Source organism: Myxocyprinus asiaticus, chromosome 6 (genome assembly GCF_019703515.2).
Source record: "Myxocyprinus asiaticus isolate MX2 ecotype Aquarium Trade chromosome 6, UBuf_Myxa_2, whole genome shotgun sequence".
NCBI lineage: Eukaryota > Metazoa > Chordata > Actinopteri > Cypriniformes > Catostomidae > Myxocyprinus > Myxocyprinus asiaticus.
The window spans coordinates 46,309,027-46,328,909 of NC_059349.1; the positions used below are offsets into that span (position 1 = coordinate 46,309,027).

The following is a 19,883-nucleotide window of genomic DNA, read 5'->3' on the forward strand; positions in this document are numbered from 1 at the left end:
ATTCTGGGTTCAATAAAAGTTCAGCTCAATCGAGAGCATTTGTGGCATAATATTTATGGCCACACAAAATCATTTTGACTTGGCCCTCCTTTTCTTAAAAAAAAAAAAAAAAAGGAAAAATAGAGGTTACAGTGCGGCACTTATAATGGAAGTGAATGGGGCCAATCCGTAAATGTTAAAATACTCACTGTTCCAAAGTATAGCCATAAAACGTAAACAATATTCGTGTTAACATGATTTTAGTGTGATTAAAATCACTTACTAACCATTTCTTTGTAAAGTTATAGCAAATTTTTCAACTTTGTTGCAATGACGATGTAGTCTACAAACCCAAAAAACCTAAAACGACTGTAAAAATGATGATTTAAACAACTGTACAGCTCAAATAATACATTTTAACAGAAGAATTAATGCAAGTGCTTTTATAAAATTATAAGCTTCACATTTCTGTCTTGGCCCCAAAAATTGGCCCCATTCACTTCCATTGTAAGTGTCTCACTGTAACCTTAATTCTGTCTTTTTTTTAACGAAAAGGAGGGACGAATCAAAATTATTTTTTGTGGTAATCAACATAATGTCACAAATGCTGTCAGCTGAGCTTAATTTGTATTGAACCCGGAATATTCGTTTAACAAAATGGTCATTTTGCAGAGAAAAGGAACTGCCATTTTAGACCATATTTAATGTAAATTATGAACATGTTGACCACATTTTGTATTTATTTATTTACGGAACTGCCGCTCACTGGATGTTTTTTGTTTTTGGCACCATTCTGAGTAAATTCTAGAGACTGTTGTGCGTGAAAATCCCATGAGATCAGCAGTTGCAGAAATACTCAAATCGTCTGGCACCAACAATCATCCATGCGATTATCTAAACAGCCAATCGTGTGGCAGCAGTGCAGTGCATAAAATCACACAGATACGGGTCAGGAGCTTCAGTTAATGTTCACATCAACCATCATAATGGAGAAAGAATTTGATCTCAGTGATTAGGACCGTGGCATGATTGTTGGTGCCAGATGGGCTGGTTTGAGTATCTCCGTAACTGCTGATTTCCTGGGATTTTCACGCACAACAGTCTCTAGAATTTACTCCGAATGGTACCAAAATAAATAAATAAATAAAATAAAAAACATCTAGTGAGCAGTTCTACAGACGTAAGCGCCTTGTTGATGAGAGATGTCAATGGAGAATGGTCAGACTGGTTCAAGCTGACAGAAAGGCTATGGTAACTCTGATAACCACTCTGTACAATTATAGTGTGCAGAACAGAATCTCAGAATGCACAACACATCGAAGCGGATGGGCTACAAACGAAGAAGACCGTGTCGGGTACCATAGTGTTCCTAATAAAGTGCTATGTGAGTGTATATTTATGAGTTCTGCCACGTTGAGGTCATGTGACCATCCGAATATTGCCTACTTTATCTCAATCATCCACTGTAATTAGACACTTTCACTCTTGTAATAAATTAATCATGCCTGACTGAAAATAAAGCATTTTTACAATGACATCAGTAACTGGGAACTTTTTTCCTGATGCTGCATCTACGCCACTAGTTGTCAGCGAATATAAATGAAACATTTACAGAGCGCACCTTTAATGATCATGTTGAACAACATTCTGGTTTTCTGTTAGTTGCGTCTCACTTCTAGAACTACTTGTTTATTACAGAACCAATTTGGGCAGCTCAGCGGAGTCAAAACAATACTTGTTTTTACTTTCATTTGTTTGTTCCTGCAAATAATTAACGTCAAATTCAACAGATGCACAGGGGATTCACTGCTAGAGGCTGCTGGATTGTTTTTGCTGTTTAATTGGATATATTGGATTTTGCTTTGTACACAATGATTTACTCCTACATTTTATTCAGCTAAAAAGAGATCTAACGTGTTTTTTTAGGAGATTCAAGTGTTCTTGCCAGGTGTGGGGTACAGAGAATCCTGGGACGATGACACAGGCAGTGGGGTGGATTCCAGTGGTGACTGTGATGATGAAGATGGTTGTGAAGCCTCTGGAAAATCCTTGGCCATACCCTGTGAGTACACATGTAAATACCACTTTCAGCAACATGGTTCATTGCTAAAAAGACCAGCTTAGACCATCATGGATCTCCATGGCTAATTTATACTCAGATAAACCTGTACCTTTTTACCTACCTTTTTTATCTGTATACCTCTAGTGAGACTGAGGCATAAAAACATCTTCAATGAGTCTGATTGTGTGAGGGTACTACATATGATAAAGTAGGGATGGGTGATATTGAATATTTATATATTCACAATAACTTTGTTGGCAATATACAGTATAATGAGATAACCTTGTGAATATTTCAATGATTTTAAAGGGTGTGTCATCAAAATAGTTTCGAGATCCCTCACTATATCGTGATTTGCAGTAGTGTTATGACAGAGATGTCTCTCTTAAAAAATTGTGTCTGATTTAAACTTCAGTAAAAACTTTGTTAAAGTTGATACTGTAAGTTTAAATAATTTCCGTGAATCAGTTCAAACTGTCAATTTCAATAAATCGACTCAAAATTCAAGAAATCGACTTGTTTGCATCACCACTCAAAAATAGTCCCTGAGTGGCATTTTTTATATATATATATATATATATATATATATATATATATATATATATATATATATATATATTTATATATATATTTAAAATATTTTAGTAAAATATTGTAGTTCATTATCATGTATCGTTATATTGTTTTTTATAAAATATAAAATATACATTTTCCTTGTGTTCATTTATTGAAAAAAAGTGTGGAAAACATGCCTTGATTATTAAAAAAAAAAAAAAAAAGATTTACTTGCATTAAACTTTTTGGTAACACAATGATCAATATATATTTTACAGCATTTACTAATCTTGGTTAATTTTAAGTTATGAAAATACAATTGTTCATTGTTACTTGATGTTAGTTCATAATACATTAAATAATGTTAACTTTTATTTTTTTTAAATATACTAGTTTATGTCAAAATTAATAGAGGTCAACCGATAGTGGATTTTGCAGATTATCATTTGTATATATTTGTAGATATCTAAGTTGGTGCAAAGGGCAATAACCAGTTAATCAGCCAGTTTAAAGAATGTTAAAAACATGTCTTAGTATTTCATTACTATGATATTGCACAGACATAGAGGCTACAAGGGTCCAAAATAAATAAATCTCAGATGCCGTTTATTGTTCAACCAAAATTCCAATAATAACCACAAAAAATAAACATTTGGTGCATAACGCAGGACTTTTGACTATAAACAAGCCCAAAACACACCAGGGAAACTTACCTTAAAATGACAGAGACTTGGCTCTGTTACAATGCTCTATATTTAAGTATTTACCAAATGAAGCTTTTTATAGCCTATATATTCACCAGATTAAGGGTTTCACTGGTCACAGTGTAACACAGAGGAATAATAATAAAAATTAAAAAAAAACTGTCGACAACTATCGGCTTAAATTTTGCTAATAACCCTAGTTCCAAAAAGTAGCAATCGGTACTGATTAATTGATAGAATCGATATATTGGTCTACCTCTAAATATGAACATTTACCAAGAATAATAAGTACTGTGAAAGTATTGTTTAGCGTTAGTTTATGTTAAATAAAGGGATAGTTCACTAAAAAATGAAAATTCTCTCAACATTTACTCATCCTCATAATTTCCCAGATGTTTATGTCTTTCTTTCTTCTGCAGAACACTAACAAAGATTATTAGAATAATGTCTCAGCTCTGTAGGCCCATATAATGCAAGTGAATTGTGACCAAAATTGTGAAGCTCCAAAAAAGCACATAAAGGCAGCATAATAGTAATCCATAAGACTCCAGTGGTTTAATTCATGTCTTCTGAAGCGTCCTATCGATTTTGGGTGAGATCAAACCAAAATGCAACTCCTTTTCATCTACATCTTACAATTGCAGTCCCTAGGCAGGATCATGGTTTCAAGCTCGATTACACTTTCTAGCGCTTAATGCATTCGCAGAGCACTAGATGGAGCTGTTAAAGATCAATTCCCATGTGGAAGAAAATGTATAGGATTTTACTTTCTGATCCAGACAGTTGCACTGTATTCACACAGTGCATGTGCAATAAGTCCTTAGTTGTTATTCAGGTTCAAAAATTACATGTGAAGATGCAGTTTCTCTCTAAAGCAGTGGTTCCCAACCCAACGCAGCACATTTTGTATATCTCCCTTTTCTGACACACCCAATTCAGGTCTTGGAGTCTCCACTAACGAACAGATAAATTGAATCAGATGTGTTTGATTTGGGAGATATCCAAAATGTGTTGTGTTGGGGGGCCTCCAGGAACAGGGTTGGGAACAACTTCTCTAAAACTATCATATTATTTCTGTTGATATTGTGCTTTTTTGGTCATTTTGGGGGGCTTGCCAGTAAAAATCACTGCCAAAATGTGTATGATGGAGAAAAGCAGCTTGAACATTCATTGAGTAAATAATGACAGAATTTGTATTTTTGGGCGAACTATCCCTTTAACTAGAGAGCGAATCTGGCAGGAACTGCTGTAGAACTGAAAGTGCCTACCACAACAGAACAACTGCAGCAGCAACCAACCGTTCAGGGCAACTGACAAAGAGAGGTCAACTGGATTAGGCCTCCTGTCTTGAAATATTTTTGGAACTACTGCATCTGTGATTTTGCAAGGCAATGCCAACTTCTGCTCTCTGTCTTCTGTTCTCTCTGGGTTTGCCCTCTCCCTCTGTTTCTGGTTGCACGTGCCAGGCTAAACACATGCCCAGTTTTACCACGGTGCTTAACGGTAAATATGTAAACCTTAGGAGCGACCAAAAACAGAATGTTCTCGAATCCACCACCCTCTCTGCTCCAATAATAAGAATGGGACATTTTTATACACATATTTCTTTATTTATTTACCTCAGAATTAAATCAACTAAATCTTACCAAACTAAATAAGCAAAGCAAAAAAAAAAAAAAAAAAAATGTGACATTAAAACAATGCATCATAGATTGTCAGTGTGTGATATTATTTTGTTGTTTTTGTGTTTGATCAGGTTTAAATTAAAATATAGTCTTTTAGACAACAGTCAATTGACTGTTTAGCGGCCAATATACAAAATATGTGACGACAGATTGCCACGATTGACCAATCAGAGTCAAGTATTCCAAGGATGGATTAAGAACTGAGAAGCCCATGTACACCATGGAGGCCCCCCCATGCCCAATGAAAAAAAAATACATATTATATATTATTATTACTATCACTACATGACACTAGTTCCGTGACTACGTTCTCCTTTATGCACTCTGTTACAGGACGCTTGGCAGATTTTTCAAATAAACCTAATGAAAGTTTAAGAAAACTTTGTAGTAATTATTACAGTGAAAAACGTGAGCAATGTCTTACACAACCAATTAGGCCTATATGCACTTTTGAATTATGAACCGAAGCAAGATTATGCATTTTTAAGGCATATTTTTGCATGCAGGACCTAAACATTTTAAAGTCCTCCATAGATTCTGTGTTGCATGAATTATGTCACGTATATACAGTAACAAATTTATTTAAACCAGAGGCTGTTCTCTGTAGTCCTTCAAATAACCACACTGCACCTGTGAGACGCAAATTCCCTGAGCGCACTCAAGTGCCTGTGTTAGCGCTGCTGTAGTCCAGCATGCAATCGGCCAAGCAAAAGGCATTTCACAGAAGGCTGACATTTACATGTATTTATAATAGATATCTCATTAAATAAAAAAAAAAACAAATGTTGAGAGCTCGTCGAGGCCCCTTGTGTTTAGAGGCCCGTGGGTAATGGCTCAGTTGGCCCTGTGGTTAATCTGTGCATGTGTATTCCAGAGAATACAACCCCCTTTATGACATCACCTCCTGCTTTGCCTGCTTTGACTGCACTGATTGGAGTGTATTTGAGGCTGCAGACACCAATCTGGACAAGCTCACAGATGCTGTGACATCATATATCAGTTTCTGTGAGGACATGTGCATTCCTATTATTACTTATTTAACATACAACAATGACAACCCATGATTTACAGCAAAACTCAGGCAGCTTCGTCAGGCAAAAGAGGATGCTTACAGAAGCGGGGATAACATTTTGTACAATCAGGCCAGGAACACACTGAATAAGGAAATCAGAGTGGCTAAAAGATGCTACTCTGATAAGCTAAAAAACAAGTTTTCTTCAAACGCTCCATCATCATTCATGTCCCAAAGAAACCCAAAATCACAGGACTTAATGACTACAGACCTTTCACTCTGATGCTATGGTCATGAAATCATTTGAGAGACTGGTGTTGGCTCACCTGAAGGACATCACTTGACCCTTTCTTGAGCCCCTTCAATTTGCTTATCGAGCAAACAGGTCTGTGGATGATGTGGTCAACATGGGATTGCATCTTATCCTCCAACATCTGGACAGACCAGGGACATATGCAAGGATCCTTTTTGTGGACTTCAGTTCAGCTTTCAACACCATCATCCCAGCTATTCTCCGGACTAAATTACACCAACTCTCTGTTCTCACATCTATTTGTCAGTGGATCACCAGCTTTCTGACGGACAGGCAGCAGCAAGAGAGATAGGGGATTAACTTCCAGCACATGTTCAATCAGCACTGGTGCCTCCCAGGGATGTGTGCTCTCCCCACTACTCTTCTCCCTGTATACCAATGACTGTACCGCCAAGAACCCCTCTGTCAAGCTTCTGAAGTTTGTAGATGACACTACTGTCATCGGCCTCTTCCAAGACGATGATGAGTCTGTTTACAGAAGGGAGGTTGAACGGCTGGCTCACTGGTGCAGTCAAAACAACCTGGAGCTGAACACGCTCAAAACAGTGGAGATGATTGTGGACTTTAGTAGGAACACCCCAACACTGACCCCGCTCACCATTCTAAACAGCACTGTGGCAGCAGTGGTGTCATTCAGGTTTCTAGGCACTACCATCTCACTGGACCTGAAGTGGGAGACCCACACTGACTCCATTGTAAAAAAAGGCCTGGCAGAGGTTGTACTTCCTTCGCCAGTTGAGGAAGTTCAGCCTGCCACAGGCGCTGTTGATACAGTTCTACTCAGCAGTCATTGAGTCTGTCCTCTGCACTTCAGTAACTGTCTGGTTTGGTTCAGCTATGAAATCGGACATCAGAAGACTACAGAGGACAGTTTTGACTGCTGAGCAGATTATTGGTTGTCCCTTGCCCTCCCTTCAAGAACTGTACACTTCCAGAGTGAGGAAAAGGGCTGTTAAAATCACTCTGGACCCCACTGACCCAGCCTACTACCTTTCTGAACTGTTGCCTTCTGGACGGTGCTACAGAGCACTGAGCACCAGAACCATCAGGCACAGGAACAGTGTTTTCCCTCAGGCTACCCATCTCATGAACATTTACATTTATGCATTTGGCAGACACTTTTATCCAAAGCAACTTACAGTGCACTTATTACAGGGTTGTAAGACTTCTTAGTTAAAGAAGGAGAGGAGAAGCAGATTCTCTGGTTCAGGTAAGCGTTTTATTCTCCCTACTGCAGCAAATGCACTCTTTCAGGGCTCTCAGCGTGTTCAACAACTCAGTCTAAACATAAACAACAACTTCAGAAAAAATAAACTCTCATCTTTATGATACTAAGCTCTTGGCTTCTCAATCAGGTCTCTAGTGCCCAGGTACTCTCTCCTCTCTGAGTGCTGCGTGGCCCTCTTTATGCCGCTCTCCCTGTGCTCACTGAAATAAGAGACAGGTGTTAGACATAATTTGGCTCAGGTGTAAGCGCCCTTACCGCTTTCTCTCTCTCCGGAGAGATGCTTGACCACGCCCCCGCTGCCACATATCTCCACCGCCCGACTCAGGCCGGGGCAGCATCCGGCCTGCCTACCACTCCCCCCCCATTCCTGGAAAGGAAGTCGGCGACAGCCATCTGCGCCCCCGGTCTGTGGACCACCTTGAACTTAAATGGCTGAAGAGCCAGATACCAACGGGTGATCCGGGCATTAGTATCCTTCATGCGGTGGAGCCACTGGAGTGGGGCGTGATCCGAGCAGAGGGTGAAGGCCCGCCCCAGCAGGTAGTATCGGAGTGTGAGGACCGCCCACTTGATGGCGAGACACTCCTTTTCCACGGTGCTGTACTTAGTTTCCCTTAACGAGAGCTTACGGCTAATGTACAGCACCGGGCACTCCTCCCCCTCCACCACCTGCGAGAGTATGGCCCCCAGCCCTCTGTCTGAAGCATCTGTCTGTAAAACAAAAGGGAGAGAGAAGTCAGGTGAATGTAAAAGCGGCCCCCCGCAAAGTACAGCTTTAACTTGCGTAAACGCCTGTTGACACTGCTCCGTCCACTGGACCGGATCTGGAGCCCCCTTTTTAGTGAGATCAGTCAGCGGGCTGGTGACGTCCGAATAATTAGGTACAAACCTTCTATAATAGCCAGCCAGCCCCAGGAACTGTCTCACCCCCTTTTTGGTCTTGGGTCTTGGACAGGTCGCAATCACCACTGTCTTGTCAATTTGGGGACGCACCTGCCCATGGCCCAAGTGGAACCCCAGATACCGTACCTCCACCCGTCCAATCGCGCACTTCTTTGGATTCGCTGTGAGTCCCGCTCGGTGCAGCAATCTCAGAACCGCCCTCAGATGTTGCATATGCCGCTGCCAATCATTGCTATAAATAATGATGTCATCTAAATAGGCAGTGGCGTAAGCTGAATGCGGTCTGAGGATTTGGTCCATGAGACGCTGAAACGTAGCCGGAGCTCCAAACAAACCGAACGGAAGAGTCACAAATTGGTGTAATCCAAACGGTGTGGAGAAGGCGGTTTTCTCACAGGAAATTGGTGTCAAGGGGCTCTGCCAATAACCCTTCGTCAAATCCAATGTCGAATAAAAACGAGCAGTGCCCAACCGATTGAGCAACTCATCAACGCGAGGCTTTGGGTATGCATCAAATTTAGACACCGCGTTGACTTTTCTGTAATCCACACAGAATCGCACAGACCCGTCGCTCTTAGGCACTAGAACAACAGGGCTGGACCAATCATTGTGGGATTCTTCTATTACCCCCATATCAAGCATCGCATCCAATTCTTCCCGAACGATTTTCTTCTTGTGTTCGGGTAATCGATAGGGGCGGCTACGTACCACGACCCTCGGCTCGGTCTCGATGTGGTGATGAATGAGGTTCGTATGTCCTGGTATAAGGGAGAACACATCTGCAAACTCCTGTTGCAACCTAGCAACTTCCGCGAGTTGGCTCGGTGAGAGGTGGTCTCCGCAAATGACCGGGGTGAACTGATTATGTTTTGAACTCACCTCCGGTCCGAGCTCCGCCTTCTCGGGAACTACCATAGCCAACGTCACGGGAACCGCCTCCCTCCACAATTTCAGGAGATTGAGGTGGTATATTTGACGTGCGTCCCCTCTATCGGTTCGTTTAACCTCATAATCGAGATCTCCAACTCGTCGTGTGACCTCAAAGGGTCCTTGCCACTTGGCGAGTAATTTAGAGCTCAATGTGGGAAGTAATACAAGCACTTTATCTCCCGGTGCAAATTCCCTTAGCTGAGTTCCCCTGTCATACAGTCGGCGCTGTCGTTCTTGAGCTTGGAGCAAATTCTCCTGTGTTAGTTGCCCCAAGGTGTGGAGTTTTGCTCTAAGATCAAGAACGTACTGAATTTCATTTTTACTGTTTGAAGGTCCTTCCTCCCAGGCCTCTCGCAATATGTCAAGCAGGCCGCGTGGGCGTCGCCCATACAGCAGCTCGAATGGGGAGAAGCCAGTGGAGGCTTGCGGGACCTCTCGTACTGCAAATAACAGGGGGTCGAGCCATTTATCCCAATTTCTGGAATCATCGTGCACGAACTTACGAATCATGTTTTTGAGTGTTTTATTAAATCGTTCCACCAGGCCATCTGTTTGAGGATGGTATACACTGGTGCGAATCGATTTAATATTTAACAGTTCGTACAGTTCGCGTAGTGTTCGTGACATAAATGTTGTGCCTTGATCGGTGAGGATTTCTTTCGGGATCCCCACCCGGGAGATTATTTTGAAGAGTGCCTCCGCAACACTACGTGCTGAGATGTTGTGAAGAGGCATTGCTTCCAGATATTGTGTTGCATAGTCCACTAGGACCAATACAAAGTGATGTCCGTGTGCTGACTGTTCTAATGGCCCGACGAGGTCCATTCCAATTCTCTCAAAGGGGACCTCGATCAGAGGGAGAGGGCGCAATGGCGCTTTTGGGGTGGCTGGTGGGTTAACCAGCTGGGTTAATTCCCTGAGAAGGGGAGGGGCTGCAGCCTCTCCCCCTCTCTCGTCATCATGACGTGGAGCTGTCGAGGACGGCCCCGGCTCCGCCTCCCCTGCCAGAGCATCGCACATCACACATCTCCCTATTTTCATACAGGACCCATCCGCGCAAATTCCCTTTAATAAAACTTTAAAATCAGGCCAATCAGTCCCCAAAATCAGCGGATGGATGAGGCGGGAACTAACCGCAGCCTCCACTCTATGCTTTTTCCCCCGAAATTTAATTGTCAGGGTCACCACCGGATACTTGTGAATATCCCCGTGTACACATTTCACCGTTTTGGTTGTGACCAATGCCTCGGGTTGAACCAGGCATTGGTGGATAGTGGTTTGATTACACCCGGTATCCACCAACGCTTGGTGAGTACCCCCCTCGACACTTACCGGTATCCGGTATGCTCCGGCCCGGTCAGGGGCAGCCTGTGGGAGGTCAGAGACCCGCACCACCGTCCCCAGCTCCATCAGAGGGCACTGATCTTGGAAGTGGCTCGGGTCTCCGCACCTCCAGCAGGCCGGCCCAGGAGCTACGCCCACACTTGCGTCGGCAGGCGCCCCCCCCCTGAGGGGGAGAGCGGCGGGGCATTGGAGTAGGGGAAGGTGTCGCCTCCCACACCCAGGGAACTGGTCTCAGGGGCTGAGATCCTCCTCGTCTGCGTGGGGCAGGAATGGGACCTGGAGAGAGAGCAGACGAGAGAGAGAGAGGGGAGGGGGAAGAAACAGAGGGAGGAGAGAAAACATAGGAGGGATCTTCTGCCCTTGGGATCGCCGCCATGTGGTCCTCCGCAAGTCAGATAGCTTCCTCCAACGACGCTGGGCAGTGGCACTGGACCCACTCCGCCGTCCCTTTTGGCAGTCGAACTATGAACTGTTCCAGTACCACCTGGTCGATAATTCCCTGGACGTCGCGATCCCCCGCTAGCAGCCATCTTCGGCAGGCGTCACGGAGCCGCTGGGCAAAGGCAAACGGGCGGTCGGAGCTCTCCAACTTCAAGCTCCGGAAGAGTTGACGACTTTCCTCCGGAGTGCGACCAACCCGTTGCAAGATGGCTCTTTTAAATCTCCGTAGGCCAGGAGGCTCAACGCTGGCAGTTGTTGAGCCGCGAGCTGGGCTTCCCCGGCAAATAGTGGGATCAATCGGGGCGGCCCATTGGCCGAGCGGCCAGCCCCAGATTTCAGCGGTCCGCTCAAACAAATCCAGGAAGACCTTGGGGTCGTCCACCGCCCCCATTTTCTGTAATGCTGGTGGGGGTAACGGTGTGGGAGTGTCCAGGGTCGCGGCTGAGGATGCCCCCTGGCTGAGGAGGCTCCGGATCGCATGCTGGTCCTCGGCTTGAGCATGCATGAGCTCGACAAACCGGCGGTCTTGATCTTGTCGGAGCTCAAGCAGCGTCTGTTGGTGATTCTGATGTAAGCTGGCCAGGGCTTGGAGGATCTCCGCCAACTGGGAGGACTCTACGGGGCAACTTCCGTCCATCTTCAAACCTTTTCCCGGGTTTCGGCACCAGTGTAAGTCTTCTTAGTTAAAGGAGGAGACGAGAAGCAGATTCTCTGGTTCAGGTAAGCATTTTATTCTCCCTACTGCAGCAAATGCACTCTTTCAGGGCTCTCAGCGTGATCAACAACTCAGTCTAAACATAAACAACAACTTCAGAAAAAATAAACTCTCATCTTTACGATACTAAGCTCTTGGCTTCTCAATCAGGTCTCTAGTGCCCAGATACTCTCTCCTCTCTGAGTGCTGCGTGGCCCTCTTTATGCCGCTCTCCCCGTGCTCACTGAAATAAGAGACAGGTGTTAGACATAATTTGGCTCATGTGTAAGCACCCTTACCGCTTTCTCTCTCTCCAGAGAGATGCTTGACCATGCCCCCGCTGCCACAAGGGTCAATCCCCCTGGAGCAACCTGGAGTTAAGTGCCTTGCTCAAGGACACAATGGTGGTGGCTGTGGGGATTGAACCAGCAACCTTCTGATTACCAGTTATGTGCTTTAGCCCATTACACCACCATCATTCCTTAAACAGTTGAACAATTAAAACTGCCCCATTGAGCAATAAATTATGTGCAATACACAGCTTAGTCTTTTTATATTTATCCAACATACCATACCTCTTCTGCCGTACATTCCCTTGCATCTGTATATTACAGATTTTAATTTGTATATTGTACACACACACACACACACACACACACACACACACACACATATATATATATTATATTATATTATATATAAAATATAAGTATATATACAAATACACAATAAGACTATATATATAGTCTTATTGTGTATTTGTATATATACTATATATATTCACTTTTTATTTTTATTCTATTTTTTTTTTTATTTTTTATTATTATCTCTGTCTTGTTGTATTGTTTGTGCAGTGGAAGCTTCTGTCATCAAGACAAATTCCTTGTATGTGTAAGCATACTTGGCAGTAAAGCTAATTCTGATTCTGTTCCATCATGTTCATGCCATTTAAAGTTCCATGAATCCCATTTTCAAGGTCAGTATTTCATGAGCTTACCATTGCACACCTCTCGCTAGACCCCTGAGCTTGTGCCTCATGGTGTCGTTGTCATGATGGCAAGGCATTTAAATTGATAGAGCCTTAGTAGGACAAGGCCATGGCACTAGGCCTGCAGGCTCAGTGTAATAAAATGCTTTGACCTTTGACCCCAGGGCTGTTAATTCATTTGCAGGTGTGTTCCACACTGCTAATGTCAGAACAGAAACTGAACATTTAGATCATTAAGCATCCCACCATTGTTCGATATTAGGGGGCTGAATAGTTCACACACTGAGCTGTATTACATCATTGGATTTGACTGACATGGCAAACAGACACCATGTTATTTTTATTTATTTTTTTTCATTATTTATTCATCCTGTAATGTTAAGCCTAGGCAGTTGTAGTAGATATTTATGGCTGTATCAAATGCTCATATCACAATGAGACCAAGCAGTTGTTACATTTTTCACCATTGCCACGTTTTTACTGTGATACCATCTTCCTTGTGTAGGCTGGTACAATTTGCCCCAACAAATGACAACATTTCAAACATTCAAAAAGATTCTGATTGACTGATGGATTTAGAATTAGAAATGTTGTGTTCCACAAAAGAAAGAAACCAAATGGGTTTGGAACAACATAAAAGTGAGTAAATGATTTTGGGTGAACTATTCGTTTAAGGCTTGTTCATACTGGCCCCCAAAATGCCAACAAATGGCGAAGTATCCCTTGTAAGTATCCTTTTAAGACTAAATGTCGACTACAAAGTCAACATAAACTCAAAATTGACATTTCAAGTCTTATTGTGTATGATTCGTTACTTATTCCAAAGAAAAAAAGTTTGTCTTTGTAATCTTGCTCCGTCTCTGAAATGACTTTCCTTTTCAGCTGATGTCATCAAGGCCATGCTGTCTAATGCCTAATGTTAAGCAATAGCCAAACAGCTATTTAGGCATTGTTTTACTGTTGTAGGTAATGCAGCTTTTCTTAAATCTTCAAAAAATCTTCTAAAATCAGTAGTTAACCATGTGCAACCTCGCGTCCACATGCATGGATGTTGTATTTTGGCTTCGCTATACGCTAAGCATAATTTTAATTAATTTAAACTGATTGAATACTGATCACAACAGTCTAGACTGTCATTTAATGGTTAAACTTCTGGTGCACTGAGTCATGTGACACAACAACATGTCGATTTCCGTGAACGCTTCTACGTGCGCAGAGCCAACAAAAGTGCCTCTAGAAAGAAACCTCTTTAAGCATTGAAGCCAGTTTGGGTGTAAAGAGTAGCGTCTCTAGTTTCGTTTGATATGCCGCTTTAAAAAATGTATTCATTTTTTGCGCATTTTTGGGACATTATTCCCTCAGAAGTTGAAAAAACATGTTAGTTATTTTGAATAACTTTCAACATTAACACATCTGTGGGTCATTTTGATTCATTTTTACAGTACTGTGCAAAAGTTTTAGGCACTTGTGCAAAATGTTGCATAGTGAAGATGTCTTCAAAAATAATGCCATAAATAGTTTTCATTAATCAATTCAACATCATATTAAGTCCAATAAACATAAAGAAAAAAAAGCTAAATAAATATTTGGTGTGACCACCTTTGCCTTCAAAACAGCACCAATTCTCCTATGTACACCTGGACACAGTTCTTATTGGTTTTTGGCAAATGGGATATTCCAAGCTTTTTGGAGAATTGAACACAGTTCTTCTATCAATTTAGGCTGTCTCAGTTGCTTCTGTCTCTTCATGTAATCCCAGACTGACTCAATGTTCAGTGGGGGACTCTGTGGGGGACATGCCATCTGTTGCAGGGCTCCCTGTTCTTCTATTCTATTTTATTCTATTTGCAAAAAGAATGGTTGGGAGTCTAAAATGTATATAACCTGTTTGCACAATAAATCTGAAGATATAAATAACCATCTTAAGACAAATGTTTTTGTGAAACATCTTATGTGCAAAGACTTTTGCACAGTACTGTATATATATATATATATATATATATATATATATATATATATATATATATATATATATATATATATATATATATATATATATGTTGTGCTCAAAAGTTTGCATACCCTGCCAGAAATTGTGAAATTTTGGCATTGATTTTGAAAATATGACTGATATGACATTCCCTGATATGATCCTTTTATTTAAGGATAGTGATCATATGAAGCCATTTATTATCACATAGTTTTTTGGCTCCTTTTTAAATCATAATGATAACAGAAATCACCCAAATGGCCCTGATCAAAAGTTTACATACCCTTGAATGTTTGGCCTTGTTACAGACACACAAGGTGACACACACAGGTTTAAATGGCAATTAAAGATTAATTTCCCACACCTGTGGCTTTTAAAATTGCAATTAGTGTCTGTGTATAAATAGTCAATGAGTTTGTTAGCTCTCACGTGGATGCACTGAGCAGGCTAGATACTGAGCCATGGGGAGCAGAAAAGAACTGTCAAAAGACCTGCGTAACAAGGTAATGGAATTTTATAAAGATGGAAAAGGATATAAAAAGATCTCCAAAGCCTTGAAAATGCCAGTCAGTACTGTTCAATCACTTATTAAGAAGTGGAAAATTCGGGGATCTCTTGATACCAAGCCAAGGTCAGGTAAACCAAGAAAGATTTCAGCCACAACTGCCAGAAGAATTGTTCATGATACAAAGAAAAACCCACAGGTAACCTCAGGAGAAATACAGGCTGCTCTGGAAAAAGATGGTGTGGTTGTTTCAAGGAGCACAATATGACACTACTTGAACAAAAATGAGCTGCATGGTCGAGTTGCCAGAAAGAAGCCTTTACTGCACCAATGCCACAAAAAAGCCCAGTTACAATATACCCGACAACACCTTGACACGCCTCACAGCTTCTGGCACAATGTAATTTGGAGTGATGAGACCAAAATAGAACTTTATGGTCACAACCATAAGCGCTATGTTTGGAGTGGGGTCAACAAGGCCTATAGTGAAAAGAATACCATCCCCACTGTGAAGCATGGTGGTGGCTCACTGATGTTTTGGGGGTGTGTGAGCTCTAAAGGCACAGGGAATCTTGTGAAAACTGATGGCAAGATGAATGCAGCATGTTATCAGAAAATACTGGCAGACAATTTGCATTCTTCTGCACGAAAGCTGCGCATGGGACGCTCTTGGACTTTCCAGTACGACAATTACCCTAAGCACAAGGCCAAGTTGACCCTCCAGTGGTTACAGCAGAAAAAGGTGAAGGTTCTGGAGTGGCCATCACAGTCTCCTGACCTTAATATCATCGAGCCACTCTGGGGAGATCTCAAACGTGCGGTTCATGCAAGATGACCAAAGACTTTGCATGACCTGGAGGCATTTTGCCAAGACGAATGGGTAGCTATACCACCTGCAAGAACATGCAAACTTTTGAGCACAACTGTATATATATATATATATATATATATATATATATATATATATATATATATATTTCATATTTTATTTTGTGATCACTGTACAATACAGTTTAATTCATTAACATTAGTCAATGCATTCCTATATTCACTGTGCATTTTCACATTGAGAATCAATGGGTTCATCCAAAAGCTGAAAAATTTTGCTTTCAGAGGCTTAATATGGAGTTAGAATGAAAATAAGTTGCATTTCAAACTGTTCTGAGACCAGTGCAGACAGACAGCACACTGAAGGTTAAGTCATTCACTAAATAGTGAGCAAGGGAGCATCTTATAGCTTTCCTATGCAGCTAAGTGCGACCAAAAGTTCAGTTTCAGGCTGCAGATGATGTTTGGACCACTTGACATGTTTGGCAGACATGGGTACATAGTAATCAGTACATAGATTCAGAATTTATAATGTATTATTTTATTTTAACATGGTTGGCAGTGATTGGATGATGCTGGACATTACTTGGAATCAGAATTAATTATGCTAATTTCTGATGTAATGTCTGTAATATCTCAAAAAGGAGAATAACTGACACTCCTGGAAACATAAACACTATGATGGCATTTTTTTTTTTTTTTTTTTGACTTTCTATAGCTTGGTATTATTTAAAATTTCACAACTTTGTCCCACTTTACACATACGACATAAATGTTTTTTTTTTTTTTTTTTTTTTTTTTTGCTTGTTTGTTATGTGCTACTAGTTACAAATTAAAAAAGGAAAATGTAAAATGCACACAGCAGCCAGGCTCGGGTCTCATGAAGTTATTGCAGTAATTTAATTCCAGTTAATGTTAATATAACTTAAAATCATGTCCCCTTTATGTTTTTTACTTGCTGTATATCCTGTTTCACACAAAAATGCTGTCATAGTATTACCAAAGTAAAATGGGTTGTGAATGCCATTTCATGCTGGCTTAAACTGTCTTTAACCATGTGGATACACATGATGGATTTGCCAAAGGAATAGTTCACCCAAAAATGAAAAGTCTGTGAAAATTACTAGTGTGCCACTGTGAACAAGCTTTTATCATAGCGCTCATGAATGTGCAATAAACGTCAAGATTTTTGCTGAAACATTATTTAAATTCTAGGTTGGTTCTCTCCAAATCATATGCCTTTAGAAGACTCTGAATATGATGCAGCAGTCGCATGGACAGTTTATGGAATTTGTGGGTCCTTTATTAAGCTTTAAAGTAAGACACTATCCACTGCCATTTTATTGCAAAGACGTTAGTATTTAGTGTTCCTCATAAGAAAAAAAAAAAAAAAAAAAAAAAAAACTCTTATGGTTTTGAAATAAGGTTGAGTAAATTATGACAACATTTGTATTTTTGGGTGAACTATTATTTTAAAATCCTTTGATGGTCCTGAAAAAAAAACAACAACAACAACAACAACAACAACAAAAAAAAAAACATTTCTTTCAACCAATCATATTTCAAACCACATCCCTATGACTGACCCTAATAATCATAACCAGCCACTGAAATCAGAGAGGAATGAAAGTTTAAGAATGTTGTTCAAGACCCTAAATCTAAAATCTGATTGGCTGATAGGAATGATGTTGTCCTTCTTGGGTAAATCATGTTAAGCTTATTGATGCAGTGATGCTAACACGTCAGGCTGTAGCATGTGTTAATGTGGTTCATTCTCTATAAAAACTTAGCGGAACCATCAGCCATTGGGCTGAGCAACAGAAAAACACATTGATCTTTATTTACCCTCCTAATCCTTGTGTTTAGTATTCTGTGGGTGTTGAGGCGTCTCTTGTTTTATGGAGTTCTGTTTGCGTTGCGCAGGAACGGATGCCAGATTCATTTCAGACCCATCACTGATTTATAACTTCAGAGGAATTTGTGGACATGCTCCAGCCAAAACTAAATGTCAGCTGCCACTGATACATCACCAGTTTAGCAATTATTGGATAACCGCTAAACATGATGTGATAAGAAACATTCAATAACATGATCAAGATGTGAGATTGTGGACGATGGATGATATTCTGCAGCTAGTAGCTTTGTACTGTAGATCAGTTTTTTAGTTTTTCTGTTCTGATAGTGAAAATGCATGTTCTTGCCAGGTGTAAAGGTTCAGTTTATATAGAATTATAATGTAGTGTACAGTATAGTTATGTCTTCACCTCACAAAACAATGTAACAAGCAACATTCGTAATCAGCCACTGAGAATTGTTTCCCCACCAACTGTTTTTTCTTTTCCAGTTCAATTTCCAAGAAACAGTATGGCAAACATACTCAACAAACTGTCACTGTCAAATTGCCACAAGTCTTCTCTTTGTCGTTTTGCTATTCAACTGTGTTTCACTACTTTCTGGATCCAAGAGTAAGGAGACGGCCATTTCAGACAGCTCATTATTGCTTATCACTCTTCATGTTGCCTTTTGTTTATGGGCCTAACTATTTGGCTACCAGGGCATGAGATGGATTGTTGGATGTTTTCAGCTTTGAGTTCCTCCTTTCTCTCTCGCTCTGGTACTCTCCTCTCCTCCAAAATACCAATTTCCTTCCCTTGGTAACTGAAGCTGGGAACACAGAACACCATCTAAATGGCTGTGGGCTCAGATGGGGCACATGGGGATTCCGGAATCTTTAGGATCTCTTAGCAACCGGCGCTAATGTGGCAACAGGGGTATTGAGAGGGCCTCAGTGACTGAATGTGGAAGTAGGGAAGTAAGAGAAGAGAATGAGAGAGAAAGCATGTGAAGTGGACTGGACAAGGAAGGAAGACTGAGAGTTTCGTGGATAATAGTGATTTCTTGTAGCGATACAATCATTCCAGCCTTTCTCATTAGGCAGCATGGGTGACGCAAGGGGTGGGCTACCGGGGCTTAAGCCACAAATGTTTTCAGTGAAGCCACAAATATTTTTATCATCCTGTAGTGATTTCAAAAGTACCAGTGCTTCGGTATCAAGGTACTAAAAATAAATACCAACTCAATTTAGTATGCAAGCACTGTTGGGGGCTTTCCAGCACCATGTGTATGTGCACATGCAAGAAAATCGCTCAAAACACATGATTGCGGCTGTGTGTAAACAATGAGTCTTGTAAACAATGTGTGTCTTGATGAGATTAGAAACTGTGTTGAGAATTGGTCCATCCAGATGCAGTAAGTATAAAATATTTAGAAATATAACCCTGCAAACAAAGAGTAATATATACAGATGTGCTTGAGAAATTTGCAAACTTCAAGTCATGATCCAGGAAATATGCATTTTTTGCAAAACTTTTATTAAGACACAGTGCTATGAACCTCACAAACTTTGCAAAATCTAGCAACTTTTTTCTCATTATCACCTATTTTAGCCTATTTACAGTCTGCTGTCTCCTCAACTAACTTGTGTGTGGACATTGTATTTGGGCTTCGCTATATGCAATGCATAATTTAATTTAATTTAAACCGACTGATCATAGTTCAGGAGACTCTGTGCTGTCAGTAAAAGGGTACATTTTCGACATACAGAGTCATGTGACCAAACAACATGGCGTCGATCACAGCGGAGTTTGTCTTTGGGAGAAATGCCATCAAAACTTCTTCTATCAGGAAGACTCGCAGACTTGAGTGAAATTTAAGATGACATT

At 41.0% G+C, this 19,883-nt stretch overlaps 1 protein-coding gene across 1 annotated transcript in view; it reads left to right on the forward strand.

The window, feature by feature from the left end:
• Positions 1-19,883, forward strand: part of gpc5c (glypican 5c) — a 260,885-nt gene that overhangs the window by 204,393 nt on the left and 36,609 nt on the right. The window contains exon 8 of the mRNA XM_051701629.1: positions 1,906-2,041. Within this exon, the coding sequence (XP_051557589.1) occupies positions 1,906-2,041 (136 nt within the window). The remainder of the gene's footprint in view (positions 1-1,905; positions 2,042-19,883) is intronic.